The sequence below is a fragment of the Rhipicephalus microplus genome, chromosome 5 (assembly GCF_043290135.1).
Source record: "Rhipicephalus microplus isolate Deutch F79 chromosome 5, USDA_Rmic, whole genome shotgun sequence".
Classification (NCBI taxonomy): Eukaryota; Metazoa; Arthropoda; class Arachnida; order Ixodida; family Ixodidae; genus Rhipicephalus; species Rhipicephalus microplus.
In genome coordinates, this window is record NC_134704.1 from 115840518 (window position 1) to 115865264 (window position 24747).

Below are 24747 nucleotides of genomic sequence, written 5' to 3' on the forward strand. Positions count from 1 at the left end.
CTGGAACAATGATGCCTTGAGATGACATGAGGTACCAGAAACTTACTTTTGAATAAACTCAAGGAAGCGTTGACCAGCTCTGCTGTGTGCACCGATCACCGATTCTCTATGAGAATAGAGCTTTGATATTTCGGTTCATAACAAATGTTCGTCTTCTATATGAACATCGGTTGCTGCAATTTGGAGCGAACAATGATTATTCAATTTTCAGGTTATATATAATTGAGCTTACTCGATATTGACATGGTGCCCTCGTGTACTATATTCCAGGAGATATAGATCTGATCATTAGCCTATCTAGAGGGCTCTGAATGCTTACACTTTCCTTGGCAATGTAGCCGAATGGACCAAAAGGAACGAGTAAGAACTCCATAATGACAATACGAGTGGTATCTGTAATACTTGTAACCAACCTAATAATTGGAAATATTATCAAGCAGGTCTTTTGAGCTTTACAGGGACAAAATCGTGTACTTAGTTAAGTGAGTAAAGTCACGAACAACCCGGCTTTTGCAGCAGATGCTTAAACAATGTCCAGAAATGTCAGATGAAAAGGCTCGCAGTTCTAAACTAATGCCACTGAAAATTTTTTGTAATGAAATTGTAAATCAGTCCTCTTCTCTCATCCACAGCTGTGGGAAAAAGCTTTTGACATCTGACAAGCATACCCCTTAGCATACTGTCTTATTTTTTTGCTCTATATATTATGTATTGTATTTACTTTCTCCCTGCTATAGTCCTTTTTAGGGGATTCGTAGTACGAATAAAAACATCTGTCCTCGATCCTTCCTAGAAACGACAGGCTCGGGAACGTTTAGACAGACTAATATGGTCATGAACTGAACGGCTACTTCAGGCTTATTATGGAGTGGAAGCTGCAAAGAGTCAGCGGATATACACGTTACAATCACTGGAAACGATTTTCCGGTGTGGCGCACTCGAAAAGTGGCTTGCAACTGCCTTGTACATTTTGAAGGCATCCACGAACAGTAACTGTGTGCGTAGATCTGTGCGATGAGGCGGGTCCCACTGCTTACTTGGCTGGCTGCGTTGGCCGTTCCATTGGCATTTGAAGCTCTGCACTTTCCAGGGGGACCCCAGAAACTTCCGAGAATGACTGCAGACACATATAAGGTGAGCACTTGCACGCTTAGATAAAGCTCCTGAGAAAAAAAAAGCATTTTGGCAGGTGAGATATTTTTTTTTACATTTTAGTGTCCACCCAGGGTTTTTTGTAACTGCAGAAGCATCAAATTAACAATTTTGTTGATTCGTGAAGCTGAAGCCCAACTCGATTTGAAACTTTCATCTTTTTAGTATTATATACTACCTCCAGAACATTCATGTGATTATGAAGAATTCAATAGTGCAGTGAATGGAAAACCTAAATCACGTAGTGTTCTTATTGTGCATCTGAACAAATCGAAAAACGCGAACCTTTCATAATTTAACTCCGTCGAAAGCGACCACTGCTACCAGGATTGAATCCGCCAATTTCATATCAACGGTCGAGCACAGTAGCCTTTGTGCTGTATACAATGACACCCAGCGTTCACCTCTTGAATAAACTCCATCTTCGTCTTCAAAAAAAGTACGTTATTCACGAACTTCTCTCTCTCTTGGCTCTCCACTGATTCAGACTGACACAAAGGCTGAAATGAATTTGTCGTGCCGTCTTCCAAAGTGGCAATAATCAGGCACGTCAAGTTCATAACAATTACTAAGCAAGCTCCCAGTGCATAGCTCTTGTAAAAATGGCAAGCTTTCTGCACACATGTTAAAAATTTTTGATTCATTCTTTATTGAAAAAAGGTAATAATTGTACTGACGACAGTAGGTCAATGCAGAGCTATATAACTAAATGAGCTATAGATATCATCTTTGCAGTAATTAAACAACCTACGTCGCGAAAAAAGGGTGTCGGCATTTGTGACGTTGTCAGTGAGTGCAAAGTTCCAAGAGACACCAAGAATGACATTCAGGTGTTTTAGTCTACATCAAACATCGACACTCCACAAGGCAGTCAAACATTTTACCTCAGAGGGACGGACAGTTTTTGTTTTCTATTGACACAGCCATAACATCGCTTACAGCTGCTTCTAAAAACATGTATAGGCTTCATTCAGAGCAAACAATTGCTTTACAGATATGGTATTCGGGGTAGAAGCGTAGCCATGCCAGCTGTACAAGATGTGAATTGTACAATGATTTAGTGGTTTAGATGCCTAGCTATTATCAACAAGTCAGCTATATTGAACAGTATACATGAACAACAGTATCAATAAAGTGGGTACCTGCGTCGGCGCATATTGCTTTGCAAAAATCTAATGCGTATTTCGCTACTTCACAAATTTATGAGTAATGATTCTGTGTTAAATCTTACGCATTCTGTGAATTTTTAGTGGGCATCAAGATAATGTTCACAAGACTCCTAATTCTTATGTCATAACGACCAAGTGGAAAGAGATAGCCTTCTTCGAATAGCAGCGACAGCTCCTTCGTTTATTTTTGTTTACTTCAAATAAAAAGAAAGCCTAGTGCAGCACTCATAGACGCTAATTTACATGCGGTGCTGTGAGTATCTGCCTAGAAGCAAAAACAAAAAAAAAACAGCGACGTTGATGGCGATGAAAGTAGTGCTCACTCGCGTCATCATGTTCTATTTGGAGGTAAAGTTTAGGCGTCCTTCAAGTGTTTTTGTTTCAAGATCTTCAATATGGTGCATTTGGAAAAAATATACAGATGCGGATATTCTCCTATGAGAGTATGAGCGATAGCGTGAGGCGACTATATTTGCATGTCTTTCATTCCATTTTAATCAATGTCTCCCTGCACTACCTGGTCGACATTAAAGTCTTAAGGGTGTGGTCAGCTTAAAAAAGTAAATGTCCAGTCAAGCTTAACTCATTTTGTACATAATTCAAAGTTCGTATTCGAACTTTCTAAAAGCGGCGTGCTAATATGATATGTGGATAAAAAAGTGCGCTGCTTCGAATGATTTATTAGTATTATCATTCGTTTCTACACAGCCTTCTACGAAAAATAGCTGTGGTGATTCCGCCTGGTGCGCGTCATATTTTCTAAATCTACTGCAGGTGTTCGCTAGTTTTCCATACGCAGTAGGCATCTCCTTTGCACCAAACACCACAAAGTTTTCTTGTCTCTCGGCTAAGCAACTTGAGATTGATTCCAAGGAGAAGACAACGACTTATCTCTGGAACTTCCCTTCGCTTGGGTAAGTAAATAATGCACACTGTACGGTACAGAAATGAATGATTGTGAACACGAAAAATACATGTAACACATGTAACGATGAAACAAATTATAGTGACCTCCCTTTTTCTGAAACTATCTTGTCCTCCTCGGCGCGCAAGAAGCGCTAAACTAATAGAAATTCGGAATCAGTGGATGCAAACTCATTGAACTCGACACGTCCAAATAGCTCCTGTAATATTCAAGGTTCGTAGTAAGAACAGAAGAACTGCAACTGCTGCGGATTAATGAGAGATTTTTTTCATGTAACTCTATTGAAGCCAATTTAAAAGTATTTTATCGTGTCGCATGTGTTTCCGTCACGTCATATTGAGGTTTGCCAACATGTGGCAAAAAAACCACTGCGCCTAAGTGTACCAGGTGTTCCAGCTGTATTTAGACCCGCTCGAAATGTATGCCAATGCATTCTGAGACGTTGTTACCAAATCTACGTTGATTACTATCGTCTGAAGTTGGTCGCACTATACTTGTTTTTCGTTTGGCTACCTAATTAAGCATGATTATTTCAATAACCTTGGAGGAAACGAAGATAGGCAAAATGTGATCGAGAAAATTGTACATATGTTTGAAAAGTGTTCAGTGAGACAGTTTGTCACTTCATATTTATTATTAGTGTTCTCCTGCTTACTGCAGATGCCTGCTAAAAGTTCTCCGCCAAATTCTATGTGGAGCCGGCCATAACTTCAGCTATCGAGTGCAACGACCACGTTTTAAATGCGAATCATTTTTAGCGAAATTTGGCAACTTTGAGCGTATCTATCTATCTATCTATCTATCTATCTATCTATCTATCTATCTATCTATCTATCTATCTATCTATCTATCTATCTATCTATCTATCTATCTATCTATCTATCTATCTATCTATCTATCTATCTATCTATCTATCTATCTATCTATCTATCTATCTATCTATCTGTCTGTCTGTCTGTCTGTCTGTCTGTCTGTCTGTCTGTCTGACTGTCTGTCTGTCTGTCTGTCTGTCTGTCTGTCTATCTATCTATCTATCTATCTATCTATCTATCTATCTATCTATCTATCTATCTATCTATCTATCTATCTATCTATCTATCTATCTATCTATCTATCTATCTATCTATCTATCTATCTATCTATCTATCTATCTATCTATCTATCTGTCTGTCTGTCTGTTTGTCTGTCTGTCTGTCTGTCTGTCTGTCTGTCTATCTATCTATCTATCTATCTATCTATCTATCTATCTATCTATCTATCTATCTATCTATCTATCTATCTATCTATCTATCTATCTATCTATCTATCTATCTATCTATCTATCCGCCTACGATTTTTAGCTCTCCCGGCCATTTCGATAATGGTATCAATACCAAACTTCGTATGGCATAAATGACTGCATCACGAACACATTTGACTAGTCATAACATGAAAATGTTTATATGTACGTAATGAATGTCATGATTTACATTTCATGGTCCTGCCGCTCTTGTGGTGGTTTTCTTCATATGGCATGTCCTAAAACTGGTACGGTATGGTATGATTGCATGGTGAACACAAGTGACTGACCCTAACGTAAAAAAAAAATTGCCCGCAGCTTCCCTCGGGGGAACACTGAGGAGGATGCGGAGCATATAATTGGTTAACGGGGTGTTAAAGTGCGACTTACTTGGGTCGATGGCTAAATTGGTTAACGTGGTTGTGAAATGGGGTGTTAAATTGCGACTTACTTGGGTCGATGGCTAAATTGGTTAACGTGGTTGTAGGAGGGGGTGGTAAATGAGTGAACACGTACACACGTATGCGAAAGGGCGGCGCTGGTCGAAGGGACGTCGATCACTGTGTTTGTGGATTCGTTGGAATTCATTTCACCGCGTGGACGTCGACGCGCCGTACAAACCAACCGACGAGTGGCAACTGAGCGAGCGAGCGCCGACCTTGAGTATATATACAGCGCGACGGCGCATGCACTGTCAGCTCTCGAATGTTCGAGAAGGGGGAGAAGCGCAACGGCGCATACGCGCGCGTCAGCTGCCGATGTTCTCGAAGCGCGACGGCGCATGCGCGCGCGTCAGCTGCCGATGTTCTCGAAGCGTGACGGCGCATGCGCGCTACATTATACAGCTAGCGAATGTTCATGAAGAGGAGAAGCGCACGCGCTGTGTAGAGGAGGAAGGGTGCACAGATGGTGGAGGAGTGAAGCGCGCGCGGTGTGTAGAGGAGGAAGGGATGCACAGATGGTGGAAGAAGGAGGAGGAAGCTTGCGGACGGCGCCGCACTACAAGCCTCGAGTATTAGAAGCTCCGCATGTAAAAAATGGCAGCATATCCACGGAGTGAATGATGGAGAGTGGGGCGAAGCATTCGTCCGTCCATTCGTTGTTGCTTCCGTCCGTTCCTGCATACGTCTGTGTAACCATCCTTGCGTCCATCCGCCCATCCGTGCGTGCGTCTGTTCATGCGTCCGTCCTTGCATTCGTCCATGCATCCACGCCTGCGTCCGTTCATGCGTCCATCCATGCATCTGTCTGTGTGTCCGTTCGTCCATCTATTCAGCACTCCAAGTACCACCATCTCGCATCTTTTCATCATATAATCTCCATATAGAAGCACCGCCATCCAGCGGACATTTCAAGGACTAAACGGGAGGTGGCACATGCACACTTTCTTACGGCTTGCGCTTCGGGTTTACTTCCCACCTTTAACTACCTCGAGTTCATGGTATATACTAGTTCACTGTATTCATGGCTATGCGGCCCAACGCTCGCTAAACCTTTCTAAAACCAAGGAGTTTACACCCAGCGAGTATGACCTAGCAACCCTTTCTTGTCAGATCGTGCTCAATGTACAAGCCAATAGCTGCTAATGGGGATCGCAGCGTGCGCGTTACCTAAAGGCCGAGTGCTCCTGTCTCTCATTCCTCCTTAGCAGCCATTAACATGTGCATTGAGCACTATCTATTATTGTTGAACAACGCACAGAAGAAATACCTCACCAGAACCACCTTGGAGGTCAAAAGCGTAAGGACCGCTATTTCGGATATATGCCACTGGTGGTTACGTTCTACGAGGGACGCACAAGCCACGCCATAAGGAGATTCGCCCCTAAAATCATGTCATGCGTGTCATGTCACAACATGACTACATGCCTTGCTTATGATGTACTGGGGGCCGTTTCGCTAGTTTCACCTATACCAAGTTTGGTTTTACGGGACTTGAATGGATGACGAAGGTATGTGACTGGTGCAAACATGATAATCATGAGATGCGTGTCATGTGAGGACATGACCACATGCCACAGTCAAGGCGCCAATACACTTCGACGTGACGCGGTGCGCGTTCTCGTCAGCGCTCATTTCGTCGCGTCACGCCGGCATTGCCACGTCAGGTGCCGGTGCTGTCATTTACTCGCAGGCTCAACAGCGGCGGTCGTTATTCCAACGCACGCCACAACCATCAAATTTAGGATAGCTCATGCAACCACAACAACGGCAGCAGAGCTTGCAGCGCTTCGCGCTGCGCTGCGTTTCATTAACGACCAGAGCACGCAACGGTGGACGAGTTTCTTCGACTGCATGCCGGCACTGCAGTCACTTCTGTCAAGTCTGCGCCATGGTCCACACGAGCAGTTGGTATTTGAAACAGCAGAAATGCTACACCATATAACAGAGAAAGGGCACCACGTTATATTTCAGTGGTTGCCAAGCCACTCTGGAATTATCGGTAATGAACGAGCCGATCAAGCTGCCCGTTCAGCCCATACAGAAGACAACGACCAGTCAATACCTCTCTCAAGGACGGACGCTGCTAGGAGGCTCCGCATGCCTGCTCGCCAACGCTCCCTGGCTCTTTGGAATGAGCCTCTCTTTACGCATGCAAGATTACGATCCCTTGATCCAACGTTAAGCATGCAGCTTCCAACGAAAATTCGACGAGGCGACGCTACTGCTCTGTGCAGACTATGGTTGGAAGTCACGTTTACCCGTGCGTACGCGTTCCGCATAGGTATGGCCGACACTGCCAACTGTGCACACTGCGGAGATGAAGAAACAATTCGACATATCCTGTGTGACTGCCCGAAATACAACCTGGAAAGACAACAACTTTCTAATAAACTAAACAGGTTAGATGACCAGCCGCTGTCAGAAGAAAGTATACTGCGCCATCGTCACGACTCATCGTCACAGAAGAAAGCCGTGCAAGCGCTACTGGGCTTCTTACGAACTACTGGCCTGTCGGAACGCCTCTGAGTGGACTGATTTTGTGTGTGCGTGTGTGTCGGTGTTTTTCTCTTATTGATTTTTTACTCTCCCTTTCTCTTTCAACCCCCTATTCCCCAACCCCCGTGTAGGGTAGCATACCGGATACTAGCATCTGGTTAATCTCCCTGCCTTCCTCATTTCTCGTTTCTCTACTCGCAGGCGCACGCCGGGCTGCGTTGCTTTGACGCATCAGCACGTCCAGCACCCTTCCGTCGCGAGAACAGGGAGACGCAGTGTTTGCGGGTAACGCATCGACGCGACATGCAGCATGTCGCATTTCGCGCCGGTTGTCGTCGGGCCACGCCGACGGACGCTGGTAACGCCTGGCGTCAGACTATAGAGTTCTCGTGTTTTACCAACGTAGCTTCACTGTGCCCAGCGTGCGCGCTCGTCAACGCTACATTGGAGTATATTGGGCCCTTTATGATGCGCTCGCGGCTGTTTCGTTAGCTCCACATACACCAAATTTGGTGCTACATGACGTCAATGGATGACAAAATACATGACTGGTGCAAACATAATACTCTTGACACACGTGTCATGTAAGAACATGACAACATACCACCTTCATAGCGTGCTCGCGGCTGTTTGGCTAGCTCCACATATACTTATTTGGTGTCACGTGACGTGAATGGATAATGAAAGTAAACGACACAACCCAACATGATAATCATTACACGGAAGTCATGTACAGCATCATATACCTCCACCACGTAACGTTGTGCTGATTTTAAAGTGACATATCAACATTTCTCTTCCGTGTTTCGCATATCATCGATTCCCACTGTACGTGAGATCAATCATTTTTTTGTACGTGAGCGTTATATGACGAAAGAAAGCTGCGAAAAATTGTTGTGTGCGCATGTGGTTTGTGAGCATGCACTTGTCCACACCGTTTTTGTTACTATATTAAGTCATATTAAAAGATACATAAAAAACCTGCCCCTCTTGCATAATGGTAAAGGACTTGGCCGGCCGTAGAAACTTTACGCTTCTCTCGCGACGTGTCAAGGCAGGCATAAACAGACACAGCGATACCAACTCGGGCGACCTTTAGCAAAACATGCGTCACTGCACAGCCACCTCCTTAATAACCGCGCTGCCGAGGCAGCACACCCGGCCAAAAAATTTTGTCTTTTTAGGGTGTGGCATGTCAAATTTTAGGGTGTGGCATGTCACGCGGTGTTTTTAGATGCGAAACAGCTCTTTAACTAGCTTTTCTAACGGTGTCTCTCCGTGCACTCCCACTGATTATGCTCGCGTCTCGCCTCCTGTGTCGCATAATCGCGTCTCTTGCCAGCCCAGGAAAACACCGCAAAACTTTCGCTCCCCTATCCTTCTCTCACCTCACAAGGCCGATGTAGACAGCGTCTCAGCAGTGCGCACCTGTATGTAGGAGGCCCTCCATTGTGTGGTCACCTTCGGTAGAAGCATCGCTCTCACAATGCCGAAAACCAAGACCTTCATCACTCACCCTCGTGCTGAGGCCTGATGAATTCTCCCGTGGCTTGAGCTAGATGGCGTGCCGATAGCTTGGCGCAGCGATGTCCGCTAACTCAGGTCACTCTACCTCAGTCTCACAATAGACAATCGCCTCCAACGGTTTCGGCGGTGTCGCGCGTAAGCCAGACGATGCGTCACGTGGAATCGGTTTTGCGCTCTCTACTCGCCCGTGGCAACGGCTGCCCTGCTGTCTTCGCCGGCACTACATACGAGGCGATGGCTCCATCTACAGTGCCCTAAGCGCTGGCGATCTGCAAACTGCAAGCACCACAGCGGCAACTCATAAACCAAGAGCGCGACCACGCCATCCGCATGTGTCACGGAATACCTCATAGCTGTCGTGTGGCCGAGACACTCGCAGAAGCTCGCACGTAACCCTCATTGCTCACGGCAGACCTGTGCGCTCTGCGCCACTTAGAGCGTCTCCACCGGGCACCCGATGCTGGCCCCCTGCTTGCGCGGTTACGTGCTGTGCCGATTTCCCGTGTCGGCCAACTCCTGCACGTCTACGATCGCGTTGTGGCCGACGACCCCGCGCGCCCTTCGCGCTGGCCACCACCTCACCGGCGAGCGCCCCTTCGAGTGAATCAGCACTAGCCGGGAGTCTGATCGAAGCGCCACATCCCGCTCAGTGTCATGACGCAGGAGGCTGTGGCGCGAATGTACGGGTACCTGGCCGGAAGGACGCAAGTTTTAACTGAGGGGTCCGTCCTGCGGGATGGATCTGCTGCGGCCACCTGCATTGCCCTTGAGCTTGGCAATAAGCGAAAGTGCCGCTTGCGGTAATGCGCATGTTTGACAACAGCTGAGCTAGTCATGCTTTTGTTGGACGCCGACCTCCTACGCGAGTTGGCAGTCGTCAAGAGCGCAGCAATATTCTTCGACTCAAAACCTGCCATCAGTCTGTTCGCGAGAGAGGAATGTAGCCCGCTTCTGGCTCAGCGCGTTGCACGCAGCCTACTTACTGGCCCTTCAAGAGCGCGGCTGTGATCTCGTGCTCTAGTTGCTCCGTGGACATGTCGGCATCGCGGGGAACGAGGCTAGACGAACTTGCTAGACAAGCACACTCCACCGGGACCCCGCTAACCGACTGCGCAAGCTCTTCTGACTGGGTCCGCAACAGCCTTCGCCGGTCGCTAACGCGCGAGCATACCTACGTTGGGTTGCCGCCGGACGCCCCCCTCCTCCCATGCCAGCGACTGGTTTCACCCGCCGTGAACGAGGGCTCCTTCTAGCCCTGAAGATCGGGTCTATGTGGCCAGCTGAACGGAGGCATCGTCTGCACGGCGCGAGGTCTCCGACCTGCGCTAACTGTGGCGCGGTGGAAACACTGTCCCACCTCTTGTGCGAGTGTCCTGCTCTCGGTGAAGCGCACAAGCGGCTCGTGAAGAGATACCGTCTCGTCAGACTACCATGTTCGACCCTGCAGGACCTCCTACACGCTACCGGCTATGAGGACCATCACCGTTCGCCCTTGCGGCCTTACTAAAATTTCTTGAGGACACCTGCTTGGCCGAGTGACTTTTATAAGCCGCTCGCCACAGTGAAGCGTGTCCTCCTCCCATCATTCCAGTTTATTGTTTTTTCCCCTCCTTGATTTCACCTCCCCCTACCTTTTTACCCTTTTAGCCTACTTTGTTTTCTTTACTCTAACTGTCTCTTCATTCCCCGTTCCCTTGTGAGTATATTGTTACATGCATGCAAATTGAGATTCTAGGGGGCGACGCGCGTGTGTGCCTGACGCGGAAGACGAAGGGTAATCTCCGCTCGGTGTCTAGTCTACCGGTCACGCCACTGCTGCTGCTGGTTTGAGCTATATTTCATCCACAGCCTCATCGCTACGGCGTCTCTCTTCCGTAACATATTTGGTAGAGGTGGAACGTTCCCCGTCCTCACCACGAAGCTTCGCAGTGGCCGCACCGTCCAGCCTCCGGCCATGGATTCTAATGATAACCCCCCCTCACCACCATCACCTGGAGCGCCAGCTACTATCTACCTTGCGAAGTCCCACTCCCGTGATCCCGGTACGTTCTCCGCCCAGCCTGGTCTTGGCGTCGACTACTGGTTCCGCATGTACGAGCGCGTTAACCTGTCTCACCGATGGGACCCAACCATGATGCTCGCCAACGTAATCTTTTGCTTGGATGGCAACCCGCGTGTATGGTTAGACGCTCATGAGGTCGAGCTCACCAGCTGGGACATCTTCAAGGTCCGACTACATGACATTTTTGGGGACCCATTCGGTCGACAAATGGCCGCACGACAAGAACTTGCCCCCCGAGTACAGTCATCAACCGAGTCGTATGTCTCGTATATACAGGACGTGCTAGCGATGTGCGGCAAAGTGGACGAGCAAATGACCGAGAACGACAAGGTGGGCCATATACTATAAGGCATCGCGGACCACACTTTCAACTTGCTCGTGTACAACAACGTCACGACCATCGAAATCATAATTAAGGAATGCCGCCGCTTCGAAATGGCCAAAAACCACCGAGTTCAGCCTCAATTTTCACGGCTCTCTAACAGGGCTGTCACGTCAACCTGTACCGATCTCGGTGTCGCACCACCCTTGTACAAGAATGTCACACGCATCGTTCGGCGCGAGCTTGAGGCGGCCCCTCCGGCGCCGTTTCATGCACTTCCACTCGACCAGGGCACCGTGCAAACAACTCCGGCGGTGTCAGTTATTCAGGCAGTCGTTGGCAAGAAATTGCTAACCTTGGTTTTCCTGTCGCCTGCTCTGTCTCCCAACCGGACTACAGACCTATGCTAATAAATGCGCCACGCCACGACCCATACACTCTGCCCAGATCCCGCAATCCGACGGAGTGAAGAACAGCAGACGACAAGACAATCTGCTTCCACTGTCACCGAGTTGGCAATGTCTCCCGCTACTGCCGCAGCACTTGGACGTCCCCTCGTTGGAGCCAATTTTCTTCTTCTCCTCGGCCATACACGGACCCCCGTCGGCATTCGCCCAGCCGTGAGTATCCTGCTCCCGATGCACCTAACAGCCGCTCTACCACGCGTTCATCGTCACCGCAACGCTGCCGTTCTTCGTCACCCCAACCCCACCGCTATCCACCGCCGTTTAACTATAGATCTTCTCGGATGGAAAACTAGATTATGCAGCTCCTGGAGGCAGTGCTGCATCAAGTGCGACTGATCCAAATCCTCCGTTGACGCTACGTACTAATGAGAACTTGCTGGAAGTGCATGTGGACGGTCTTTCTTTGACGGCTTTAGTTGACACTGGAGCTCAGGTGTCTCGTCTGTGTGCTCGTCTGTGTCGCCACCTCGAAAACGTACTCACGGCTGCCGCAACACAAACCGTCCATGTCGCCAATGGTGGAACTGTAGCCGTCGTTGGAATGTGTACCACTCGTATTAGCCTTGCCGGCCGCCATGTTCCTGTTTTATTTACCGTGCTCGACAGTTGCCCTCATGACGTCATCTTCGAGATGAACTTCTTATCGACGCATTCTGCCCTGATTGACTGTTCCGCCGGCACTCTCTGTTTAGAACTTCCTCTTCTCCTGAATTGTCACCCAGAGCTCCCGAACAGCCTGTGCACCCCTGACTTCTTCTGGATACACCCTAAAGCTCTCACATTCGTTGAATTGTCAACACCCTCTCCCGTGCCCTGACGGTGATTATATCGTGTCGCCTATTCCTGATGTTCTCCTGGCGCGTGACATTACTGTCCCTCACTCTGTCGTAACCATGGCCTCTAACCGAACATATTTACCTGTTATAAATTTCGGTTTTATAAAACAAGTGCTACCTCAAGGAATATCCGTCGCCACGCTAAGACCCTTAATTGACGACCACGTCACTTGTTTTGCGGCAGACGTATGTGCCTATCACCCACGTCACTCACAGGATGCCACGTGCCTGAATGCAACCTTACGCTCCATGATCGCCCCGGACCTCAAACCAGAGAAGTCAGCCGCACTCTGCAGCCTTCTGGGTTCATACCGCGACATATTCGACATAGACAGCCGTCCACTCGGCCAAACTTCACTCCTCAAGCACCGCATTAACACAGGTGATTCTCATCCCATTCTTCGGCGACAATACCGGGTGTCTGCCACCGAGCGTAAAGTAATTCAACAAGAAGTTACCAAGATGTTAGCCAAGGGAATCATTGAACCCTCTTCGAGCCCTTGGGCGTCCCCCGTTGTGCTCGTTAAAATAAAAGATGGCACGTGACGCTTCTGCGTGGATTACCACCATCTCAATAGAATCATGAAAAGTACGTTTACCCTTTACCCCGCATCGACGACGCTCTCGATTGTCTCCACGGCGCCCGATATTTTTCTTCAATAGACCTACGTTCTGGCTACTGGCAGATTGCTGTCGACGAAAAAGACCAGGAGAAGACTGCATTCGTAACTCCAGACGGCCTATATGAGTTCAAGGTTATGCCGTTTGGGCTATGCAACGCCCCAGCCACGCTGGAGCGCATGATAGACTCTCTGCTACAAGGGTTCAAATGGTCAACATGTCTCTGTTATCTTGACAATGTTGTTGTACATACCCTAATATTGGAGACCCACCTTCAGCGTCTGTCGACTATTCTCGACATATTCCGCACTGCAGGCCTTCAATTAAACTCGTCGAAGTGCCACTTCGGACGCCGGCAAATGCAAGTGTTGGGTCACCTTGTCGACGCATCTGGTGTGCACCCGGATCCGGAGAAAAGTCGTGCAGTCACCAGTTTTCCTGTACTCCGGTCAGTTAAAGACGTCCAGATATATGTAGGACTTTGTTCCTACTTTAGAAGGTTTGTGAAAGGTTTCGCAACCATCGCTCGACCTCTCACTGAACTTCTGAAGAAAGACGTCACGTTTACTTGGGGTACCGACCAAGCTGCTGCTTTTTCTCATCTAATCACGCTTCTGACGACTCCACCTATATTGGCTCACTTGGACCCATCCGCTCCGACAAAAGTCCGAACCGATGCTAGTGGTCACGGGATTGGAGCCGTCCTAGCCCAACTGCAACGGGGACACGACCAAGTGGTCGCCTACGCTAGCCGCGTCCTCGCAGCTGCTGAGCGCAACTATTCCATCAGAGAGCGTGAGTGTTTCGCTCTTGTTTGGGCAGTTTTAAAGTTCCGCCCATATTTATATAGTACAAATTTCTCTGTAGTAAATGACCATCATGCGCTATGTTGGCTTACGTCACTGAAGGATCCTGCTGGCGGGCTCGGGCGCTGGGCTCTGCGACTGCAAGAGTATACCTACACGGTGACGTACAAGTTCGGACACCTACATCAGGACGTAGACTGTCTGTACCGCTACCCGGTTGCTGAGTCGAGCACTATACTTGACACCAACACCGGCCCTTGCGTCTTTTCTCTTTCGCTTGTGACATGATTCGGTGACGAGCAGCACCGTGATGTTTCCTTGCGTGTTATCATTGAGCGCCTCGAATCACCATCTTGCAATCAGTCCCATCGCTCATTCGCGCTCCACGATGGTGTATTATACCGCCAAAATGTCGAGCCGGATGTACCGGCCCTTCCGCGTGTCATTCCGAAACACCTTCGCTCGGAAGTTCTAAATGAACTTAGAGACCTTCCGACTGCCGGTCACCTGGGTGTCTCACGCACATACGACCGAATACGCCGACGCTTCTTCTGACCAGGGCTTGCACGCTTAGTCAGAAGATACGTTGAGGCTTGTGAGAAATGTCAGTGCCACAAAACGCCATCGACACTTCCCGCCGGATGCCTTCAATTACTTGACGTACCGTCGGAACCATTTTTTCGCGTTGGCTTGGACCTACATGGCCCTTTCCCCTTGTCTTCCTCGGGTAACAAGTGGATAGCTGTGGTTACCGACTACGCCACGCGTTATGCCATCGCACGAGCTCTTCCAACAAGCTGCGCCACAGATGTCGCTGACTTCCTCCTCAAGGACGTAATTTTGCAGCACGGAAGCCCACGGCAGCTGCTTACAAACCGCGGCCGCACCTTTTTGTCGAAGGTGATAGCCGAATTCTTGCAGTCCTGTCAAACTAGACACAAGCTGACTACGTCATACCATCCGCAAAACAATGGACCCACGGAGCGTCTAAATGGAACTCTTACAGACATGCTCGCTAAGTATATTTCTACTAACCACACCAACTGGGATCTTGCGTTGCCGTACGTCACATTTGCCTATCATTCTTCGCGCTATCACACTGCTGGTTACTCTTCCTTTTTTTTTGTTTGGCCGAGAACCAAGATTGCCTCTAGACACCGTCATACAGTCCCCTGCGGTACCGACCAGTGAATATGCCATGGACGCTATCACTTGGGCCGCTCACGCCGCAAAATCCCCCGTACTCGTCTTCTGACCTCTCAAGAGTAACAACGGCGTCTGTATGACCAACGACACCGCGACGTACACTTTCCGCCCGGTTCCTTGGTCCTGCTCTGGTCCCCGACCCGTTAAGTTGGCTTGTCAGAAAAACTGCTTGCTTGCTACACAGGTCCATACCGAGTCTTTCGTGTGGTTACTCCTGTGAATATGAAATTGGTCCTGTCGCCTCATCGCCTTCGTGTGCCCGACAGGCTACCGATATTGTACATGTTGCGCGCTTGAAGCCCTACCACTCTCCTTGTGACGTTGACATTTAGATGCGCCGAGACGGCACTTCTGCCGCCGAGGAGTATGCTACATGCATGCAAAGTGAGATTCTAGGTGGCGACGCGCGTGTGTGCCTGACGAGGAAGACGAAGAGTAATCTCCTCTCGGTGTCTAGTCTACCGGTCACGCCACTGCTGCTGCTGGTCTGGAATATATTTCATCCACAGCCTCGTCGATACGGTGTTTTTCTTTCGTAACAATATCATTTGAGGTATCTTCACATGAAAGACAGTTATTGTGCACTCCACATCTCATTTACTTACCTTTCCGCCTTTTGTTCCCTAAAGAATCATCTCCCCCACCACCCTGCGTCTGCTAGTAAAAAAAAAACAACTGCTCGCGCTGCACAACCGTTCACTGGCCACACCGTAAGTGTAGGCACCAAATCGCGCGTTCAAAATTCGGTCTAGTGAGTGTTCACTTGCCATTCGCTTGACGAATGCTAGCGTCAACGTCTCCACCAGTGTGTGTTAGCGCCCGCTGCTTCGTATCTACACATGGTTCCCTTTCGCAGACGATGGTCTAAGTTTGCTTTTTTTGCACGGGCATCTGTACTAACAAAAAAATTGTACTTAATCAATACACAGTAAAAATCTGCCTATTGGGGCACTTTGCAAAGTGAAGTACGACTTTCGCATCGTGAATTGTGGACAGGTTCGTTGCTTCAAAACCTATTCATTCAAGCCACCCAAACCAGTAAATTCACAAAAGTAGCCTGATGCACTCCAGCCTAGTAAAGAACATGAATTAGGGCACATTGTGATGGAGTCCGTCGGCATATTTTTTAACCCCGGTGGTACATTGACGGCGGCATAAAACATCTGTTTCTCCTAAAAACTATATTTCTCAACCCCGGCGCAAGATAGCTCTACCATGTAGGGGTCATCGCTAATGTCATATTGCATGAGTGGTCGATATGATGTGACTGTATATAGTCAGCAGATATTTACTCAAGAGAAATAAGCACGCTCAACGTAACATTGCAGAGAATGTTGATTATGCCGACTTTTTTGCAATTCTCAATCCCGCACTTGTGCACCATTCCTATCTTGCGGATAATGATGGTGGTTATGAGTATGGTCATTATTGGCATCTTTTTTTAAAACTCTATCTTATGAATTAGGCTTGTAACTTGTCGTAATACAGGTGTGGTTTTCGCAGTGATGCCCTCAAATACTGCCAATACACTTGCCATACATTTAGTCTCATACACGTCTACCCATTTTATTCGTGCCAGACATAAAACCTGTGCAGAGAGATGACACGAAAAGGTATATAGGCACACCTCGCGATAGTGGTGAGTTTGTAACGGAAGAACTGCGAACAATTGCGCCCATGCAAGTCTCTCCGTAGAGGGGCCTGCCTAGCTCGAGCATCACGGTCCTGCAGTAAACATGTGTTCGGTAAGCACGCACCTGCTGCTTTACCAACTATGACTCTAGGGCCCAGGCAAACGGACAGCTAAGGAAGATTGAAAAAGGAAGGACCGGGAGGTTAGCTAATAGTATTAGTAAGAACAATGACCTTCGATCCAGACGGCATAGAACGACGGAGTGCTACAAGGGTGCCTACAAAAAAAGTTTAATTCTGCAAAGCTGGAATGCACCTACATGTAATAACTTCATTTCCACTTGTTTAGCAGTTTCTGGTCGCTTTTAAACACTGTAATGCTGTCGCATGTCAAAGAAACAAAGTAGAGCAATAAAAAGTTATACTCAACCGCATTCTACAAAGCTCTTAGAGATCTTACTTCTTAAGTGAGCACATACTAATAAATACTCGCATATCATGCTCGAAGTTCCTGCTATACATGTTAATCAGTGCTCTGTCAGTCATCACCACACTGCGACTTAATGTTTATGCAATATTCGTAACGCGTTTTCACTATATTGACACGCACTCAATGTATAACGTTTTTTCCTAACAGCCTTGAGATCCCGTTCAAGGTTAAAACAGCTGAAAAACCCGGAACAATGAGGTTTACGGTAGGGGAAGGTAAGATGTTCAATTTTATGTTCAAAAACCGATGTGCACAGTAATTAAATATTTACCTCATGTTCAATGAAAAATAATGTAAAACAATGTACAAGCAACAAGGATAAAATAATACTTTTAAATCCCATTGTCCTCATGCCTTAATCTCACATATTCCTTATTAGAGAAAAAACTCAAGCTGAATGTTTCATTTAGAATAATCGCGCCGAGATATGAGAACTTCGTTGTCATTCTAACATCGCTGCTTGTATTTTCGCACAGTTTGGTCATCGGGTCATTCATTATGCTGCGATTTTCCACGCCAAGCACCACTTCTCACACAACAGAGTGCAGTTGATTTGTGCCAAGCAATATATGCGTCTGCCCTGGCGTGCATTGTCTACGTATGTGAAATCATAATGAGCTCATACGGGAACCTAAAGGTGTATTTTCCACTCGTCCTCACGTAACAAGAGTGGTGCTTTTTTATCGTTATAATTGATTTCGTTATTAGGAGAAAAATATAGTTTTCCCTCACTGTCGGTCTACGAAGCGACACAAAATCAACTTGCAGAAGTAAACTAAAGAAACCAACCAATGCAAAAAGACGGTATTCCACCATATTTATTCGTCTATTTGTATCACTTTCGGAATTATGAACCCTGCGTGTGTCCATACCTACGAGAAAGTTCTGATAGATTTTGTTTCTTCGAAACACGTCACTCAGCATTCCATTATAATATTTAAGGGTTTCATTGAGTAGAAATGTGCTGTACTTGCTTTGCGAATGCTGTTTTGATAGCCTTCACATGAAGCATTGCGTTATTGATGGTTACGTGATTGCTAAAAAATCATCAAATTGATAAGATAGTTTACACACAGAGTCCCATTTATTTTTTGCCTGCAACCACATCGAAAGACAACTTATTGACTTCGTATTACAATTGAAAAAGGGGGGGTTTGAGAGGAAGTGTTTTCATACTGTTTTTATCATGTATAACAGTGATCAAGGTTTGAATCACTTTGAATATTTCTCGGACTTCCTAAACTCAAAAAAATATTTGTTTATACCTTTATGCAAATGTTTAGCTTTTACGTTTTTCGTGTAATTGTAAGTGAGGAAAACTGAGCCTCTTGAATGTACCCTATTTCAAAAGCTTGTCGCAAAGTGAGGGTGGTTGATGTATCCTAACCGCATAGTTTTAACGACATAACCCCCTACAATATTTTTATTTGAACCATTCAGTGATGCACCACCTTTATACATTTTTCGTACTATTTCAAGGCTCAACTTAGTGAGTTTGTAAAGTACCTTATGAGACAATCTTCTTGCATCCTATAAATAAAAACAAAATCATGAAGGGATGACTTTTACCATATTATTATCCACCCTTGAAAACCTGGTTCGCCATGCAAGAAACACAGGTTTAGTTTTTCGATTGCGGCAGTGTTCAAGTGGGCATTGAGAAGTCACGCCTCCTGCTTTTCAAGAAAGCTCAAGTATTGATCTTTTGATATGTTTCGTTTAACGTCCCAAAACCACCATATGATTATGAGAGACGCCGCAGTGGAGGGCTCCGGAGATTTTGACCACCTGGGGTTGTTTAACGCGCACCGAAAGCTGAGCACACGAGCTTACAGCATTTTCGCCTCTATCGAGAATGAAGCAGCCACCGCCGAGATTCGATCCCGCGACCTGCGGGTCAGCAGCCGAGTACCTTATTCTCTAGACCACTTAGGCGAGGCAAGGAAGCTCAAGTAATCTTCCCGTTTTTTTTTTCAGCAGCAGCTTCGTTTCATGACCTTATTTTGAAAGATAGGATCCAAGTTCTTCATGCTTTCATGGCAATGAGACCTTAATTACTATTGAATCTTACAGGATTCCTAATGCTCTCACCTAAGGGGTCTTCAAGGCGATGGCCATCTTGTTCTTGGTTAATGTATAGATTCGCCCCCACCCTCTTTTGAAATATTCCTGCACGTCTATTACAGGTTTCACTAGTGAGCGCCGATGGTCACTTATTGCATTTCGAGAGACATCTGTGGCATTCGCCTTAATAGGTCTATTAGTAGATACACTAGTAGCGAAATTGGAGAATATGGCACTTGAAAAACACAACTACATTTCTGTTTAGAAAGGTAAAACGTATTTTGCCTTGTTCTGCGTAGTAATAGTTGCGTAATGCTGCGGCAAAACATTTCATCGGTATCGCAACGTTGATTTTTTTAAGATGACCTCTGCAACTGAAGAAGCCTGCGTTTAAAGCGACTATATACCGCATTAACTTTGTTTCAAATTAGTGAAACTTAACCAAGTTTTCGCTGCTTTTGTGGGTCTCTCACAAAACTCTGTTTGATATACTGACAGCCAGCTTATTTTGTAGTAGAGTTGGGTGTGAAATGCATATTTGTAATTTCACAGATTTGACGCAAAGAGAGGGCATCCTTTACTACACGGACTACAAGGACTGTGCTATTGCGGATTTAGAGTACGATGGGCATGGTAAGAGCACTAATGAGGAACACTCGAACGTTTTGTGAACCCTATATTGTTTGCTGTTCTATATTCGGCCCAGGCAAATTAACATTATTAAGGAGGGCGCAAGATACTCAGTTGGGAGCACGAACCTGCTAGAGTAATTACCATGGTTGCGCTCAATTTTTATAAGACAGTGCTGCCGTCGCTCGAACAAAAATTGGGGGACACCGAAGCTTCGCCTTTAAGAGTTGAACGCGATAGCAAAATCCGGCCAACAGTGCACCCTTCAACCGCTAAGTGCATACTTATTCATATGTTTTGTTACATGCACACGTACGCACACAAACACGCACAGAGCAGATTGGACCAGCGCGCGCTGTTAGTTTTCGTCGTGACACCTCTCGAACAAAACTCAATAAATGGGCCCTGAGACACTTTTTCAAGTAACCATGAAGTGAATTCATTAGAAAGCTTATTGCCTCACGAATTCAACGCCGCAGAAATTTCAGAAATCCTTCCAGTGCGAGTGGAGTTACAAAGGTTTGTCGCATGCTGCACTTGCATTATCTCTTCTCTCGTCCCGACGAAAGCGCTGGAAGCTAAGCAGGCAGGGGTGGCAGAGCAAAGAAACTACGGCGCCTCGTGACCTTGAGCACTTTTTTTTCTTCGAATGCGCGGCTTTGTCAGTGTGATCGCGTGTGAACGCATGGATAAGTAGCGGCCTCCCTTGGCTAATCGGCAACTTGATTTTTCGGTCACAGACGCACAGACAGTTTTTCGCTCACAACCAACGGGGCCGACGCCAACGACAGGTTTTCTGCGAAACAAGCTCTTTAACGCAATTGCGTTGATAAAAAATACACAATATCCTGCTACAAGGAACCATACGTTTATGTGAAGCAGTGGGCACTAACTTTTACACTGGCGGCGGCGTTGACGCAGGCTCTCATCCCGGCGTCGCGCAGGAGAAAAGGCTGGGGAGGCTAAAAGCCTGCAGTAGTGAACCAGTATTTTTTTTCTGGTACATGCTAATCGCTGTAAGCGGGCAAAGAGAGATGGCCGATCTCAATTCGACACAGAGATCCCTAGTCAACATTTATTTAACGAAGGCGCAGCGTAATTTCATTATTCGACAACACACAGGAGAAATTCCCCACTAACTTGGATGTTGAGATGTAGTGCCGATATATAAAGGTTTGCCAGCGAACGGTTGTGCAGCGAGAGCAGTTTTTTTAATCAAGAAAATATTCAGCAGATGCTGCCTGCATTGGCATTTCGAGGTGAGCACAGAGAGGGGAGGAGACTCACGTGTGCAGTAAGGGTGGCGAGCCCGCACACCGAATTGAACTTGACCATAAAATTTCTCGCATCTAAAAGCAGTCGTGAAGTAGGTTACATAGTGGGCGTAGATGTTTGCCACGAGACCAACAACGACTCCATTATTCATAGGAAGTTTATCTCACTGCAGAATCAGAAAAAATTGAAATATTTTGTGGCCTTAGCAATTCTGATACACATTTCCTTTTGATTGATTCATACGTGGGGTTTAACGTCTTAATATCCTCATATGAATATGAGAGATGCCGTAGTGGAGGGCTCCACAAATTTTGACCACTTGGGATTCTTTCATGTGCGCCCAAATCTGAGCATATGGGCCTACAACATTTCCGCCTTCGTCGGAAATGCAGCTGCCGCAGTCGGAATTTGATCGCACAACCTGGGGGTCAGCAGCCGAGTACCTTAGCCACTAAAGCACCGTGGTGGGGCGACAATTACTTTTCGAAATTACTTATTCAGAGACGGAATAAACGGGAATCGATATGTATCATTGGTGACATTGTATGCGTTTTAGTAGCGATACGCGCCGTACGCTATCACCAGCGCTGCGCAGCCCAATGCATATATATGTGAAGCACTGCCCCCGAGACTTTGCAGCATAGATGTGCGCAAGATTCGGGTTGTGGTGGTATGTTTTGTTTAATGCTTCACATTAGCCTCAGCCACAAAACAAGAGTAGCTGGCATTTTTTTACAGTACCTGCGTGGATGCCTTGTAAAAATATGGAAATTCTTTCTATTGTTGCCGGTATTTAGCTTTATTGATTTATTCGGAAACCTATCCTCCAAACTGCAAGCCAGTTGTTAGTGATTTTGGCAAGGCTGCCTACCAAAGCGGGATCATGCGGGCAAATGTGTAAGTGTGGCTATCTTGCGCAGATGTTCACCGTGAGATGCAATATGGGAACAGTTAAATTATGCCTCAACATGGCACACCATTGCTCCGCTTTATTCTGCACAGCGTTCTAGAAATACCATAGCCAACGAGAATTACTTCTTTATAATGACAAACATTTGGCTCACTCATGTTTATGATGCGTACATGATTAGCCCAAACCCGCACTTCATTTACCGCAGCCACAATAAACGTGAAGTTTAATTAATGATTGATTGATTTTTGGGGTTTAACGTCCCAAAACCACGATATGAAATAAACGTGGAGTTTACTTGCTTGTTCCTATATGTTTGGCTTGTACCCATTATATGAGGGATCAGCCAATAAACCGGTGGTTCTTGTGAAGTGTGTTTCGTAGATTTATCTTCTTGTGTTTTCTGATAAAACCTGAGCTAATACTTTTTTACAATGGACCGCCTTAGTAGAACTGAGTGGTGGGCAAGTTTGCACATATATATATATAATATATTCTTTCAAATAAATTATGAGTTGCTAGACCAGTGGTTGCCCTGCTTCCTTCTTTTGTGTTTTCAATGTGTGCTTTATCGAACAATGAATGGATGTAATTTCTTTTCAGACAGTAGATGGGAAATTTATATTCCGCCCAATATTTGGCATTTGAAGAACGAAATGACGAACGAAATGCAGTCCACAAATTTGTGTGTATGCCTTTTTGTGCACAACACCCTTTCCCCACGTGACGGATTCGTGAGCACACACAATTTCTCAAGTTTATCACGTACTAAAAATAGCAGCACCCTAATATTATCCCGAAGTGCCACTTTCTTTAGGTTATGTGACAGCTAGTGAACATATGAAATTATGGCCGTGCATCTTGATTTGTGGAGAGCATTTCGTTCGTCATTTATCTTATTCTGTTCACATGTGGTAAAAATATGTCGGCCAAACCAGTAGGTGTGTGAATGAGCGATTGAGAGAACACAACTGCAAGGCGGATAAACTGCCACCAGAAGGTTCTCTCGCTCTTCACATTCACGCGTATGGGTGCCGGACTTTGTTTCAGAGTACATTCATTGTTGGTCGGCATAGGGATGAGATGACTCGGTTGATCAAAGAAGCCGAACTAATTGATGCTCTTGGGGATGTATGTATCAGCAAGCCTTCAATTGCTTTGTCACCCAAGGAACTGGTGTTTCTGCGTACGCAGCGATACGTGATTTTAGCTGTGAAGTTTTTTGTTGTCCTATTTACCGTTTTTGCTTGTATGTAGATGACACTGTCGTGCATTTATCTGAATAAACGTGTTTATCTGCTTGCTCGCCTGAAGACTATGGCTTAAAAGCGGCTTGGAGTTCGAAAATAAACATGTTGTTGCTAGTAGCGCTCTGTCCTCTCAGTCTATATCTTCCTGTGTTCATTTTTTCGCCTCGCGCTAGATAAATTTCTTTCAAATGTATCGCCAACAAGCCCACATCGCCACTCTTGCATATTACTTTGCAATGCTCTGACAGAAGCAGGCAGCCGCAATAACGACTGTGTGGATTTTTAAGTGCCCTCTAACCACATTACGCTAAATAATAATATGCTCTGTTAAATGGTAAATAAAGCATCTTCAGGTTTAATTAATGATCGTTCAAGATAGAACAATTTTTGCACGACTGATGATTGCATGTTTACCTTTTTCTAGTGTGTCTACTCTGCGCAAGAAGAGAAGTGAAGGATTCAGTTCCTCAGCGCTGCATCGACTATTACGAAGATACGTGTGGTGTGACGGCTCAACAGCACAGCAGAGACCTTTGCTGGGATGGAGAAGGTGATTATTAGGTGTCATAACATTTTAATCAACGGGTGATGCAATGAATAAATAAACGAATAAAACTTAACGCATTTCATTATGCCTATTCGTGAGGCTCTAAAGACACATATGACTTTCAGCTAGCTGAAGAAACGCTGAAAATGCCGCATTGTTTTTCTGTCATAGTTCGTCTCACAGAAGAGTGTTCAGTAAAGATTATGAAAGAGGTTCTGAAACGAAGCAAATTTATTTCATTAATATACAATCCCTCAGATTTTACACACTGTCGGAATGAATATTATGCGAACATTTTCATCCTTATATTCGAATATTTTTCAAGGACATCACTGCTCCTAAATATAACTCTCAGAACGGAAAAGGGCATAACAAATGTAAAAATTTGCCCTCTAAATAAATGTGAAACCTCGATTCAAAAGAAAACATGTCATTGTAGTAGCTGAAGGTATCACTATTTCCGAATTTCTTGTGGTCAAAACAAGTTTGTGATGATGTATTGCTTTTATAAGCGCAACCGCCATCGTTTGGCCAAGGAGCCCCAAAACTGTTGTGATATTACTGAATGACTTTATAGTTCATGCAGTGGCTGTATAGAAGCCGTAAAGTCAAAGCTGTAAGTGCCTTAACATATTGTT

General features: G+C 46.1%; 1 protein-coding gene across 2 annotated transcripts; it reads left to right on the forward strand.

The window, feature by feature from the left end:
- The first annotated feature begins 416 nt into the window (after positions 1-416).
- Positions 417-24392, forward strand: LOC142817353 (uncharacterized). Of its 2 annotated transcripts, XM_075894381.1 has the most exons (5): positions 417-1134; positions 3096-3235; positions 17581-17648; positions 20050-20130; positions 23987-24392. In XM_075894381.1, exons 1-5 carry the CDS (start codon positions 1015-1017, stop codon positions 24121-24123), a joined length of 546 nt encoding a protein of 181 aa, XP_075750496.1. In that variant the 5' UTR covers positions 417-1014; the 3' UTR covers positions 24124-24392. The 2 variants fall into 2 exon arrangements, with proteins under 2 accessions (XP_075750496.1, XP_075750497.1); XM_075894382.1 differs by lacking the exon at positions 20050-20130.
- The last annotated feature ends 355 nt before the right edge of the window (positions 24393-24747 follow it).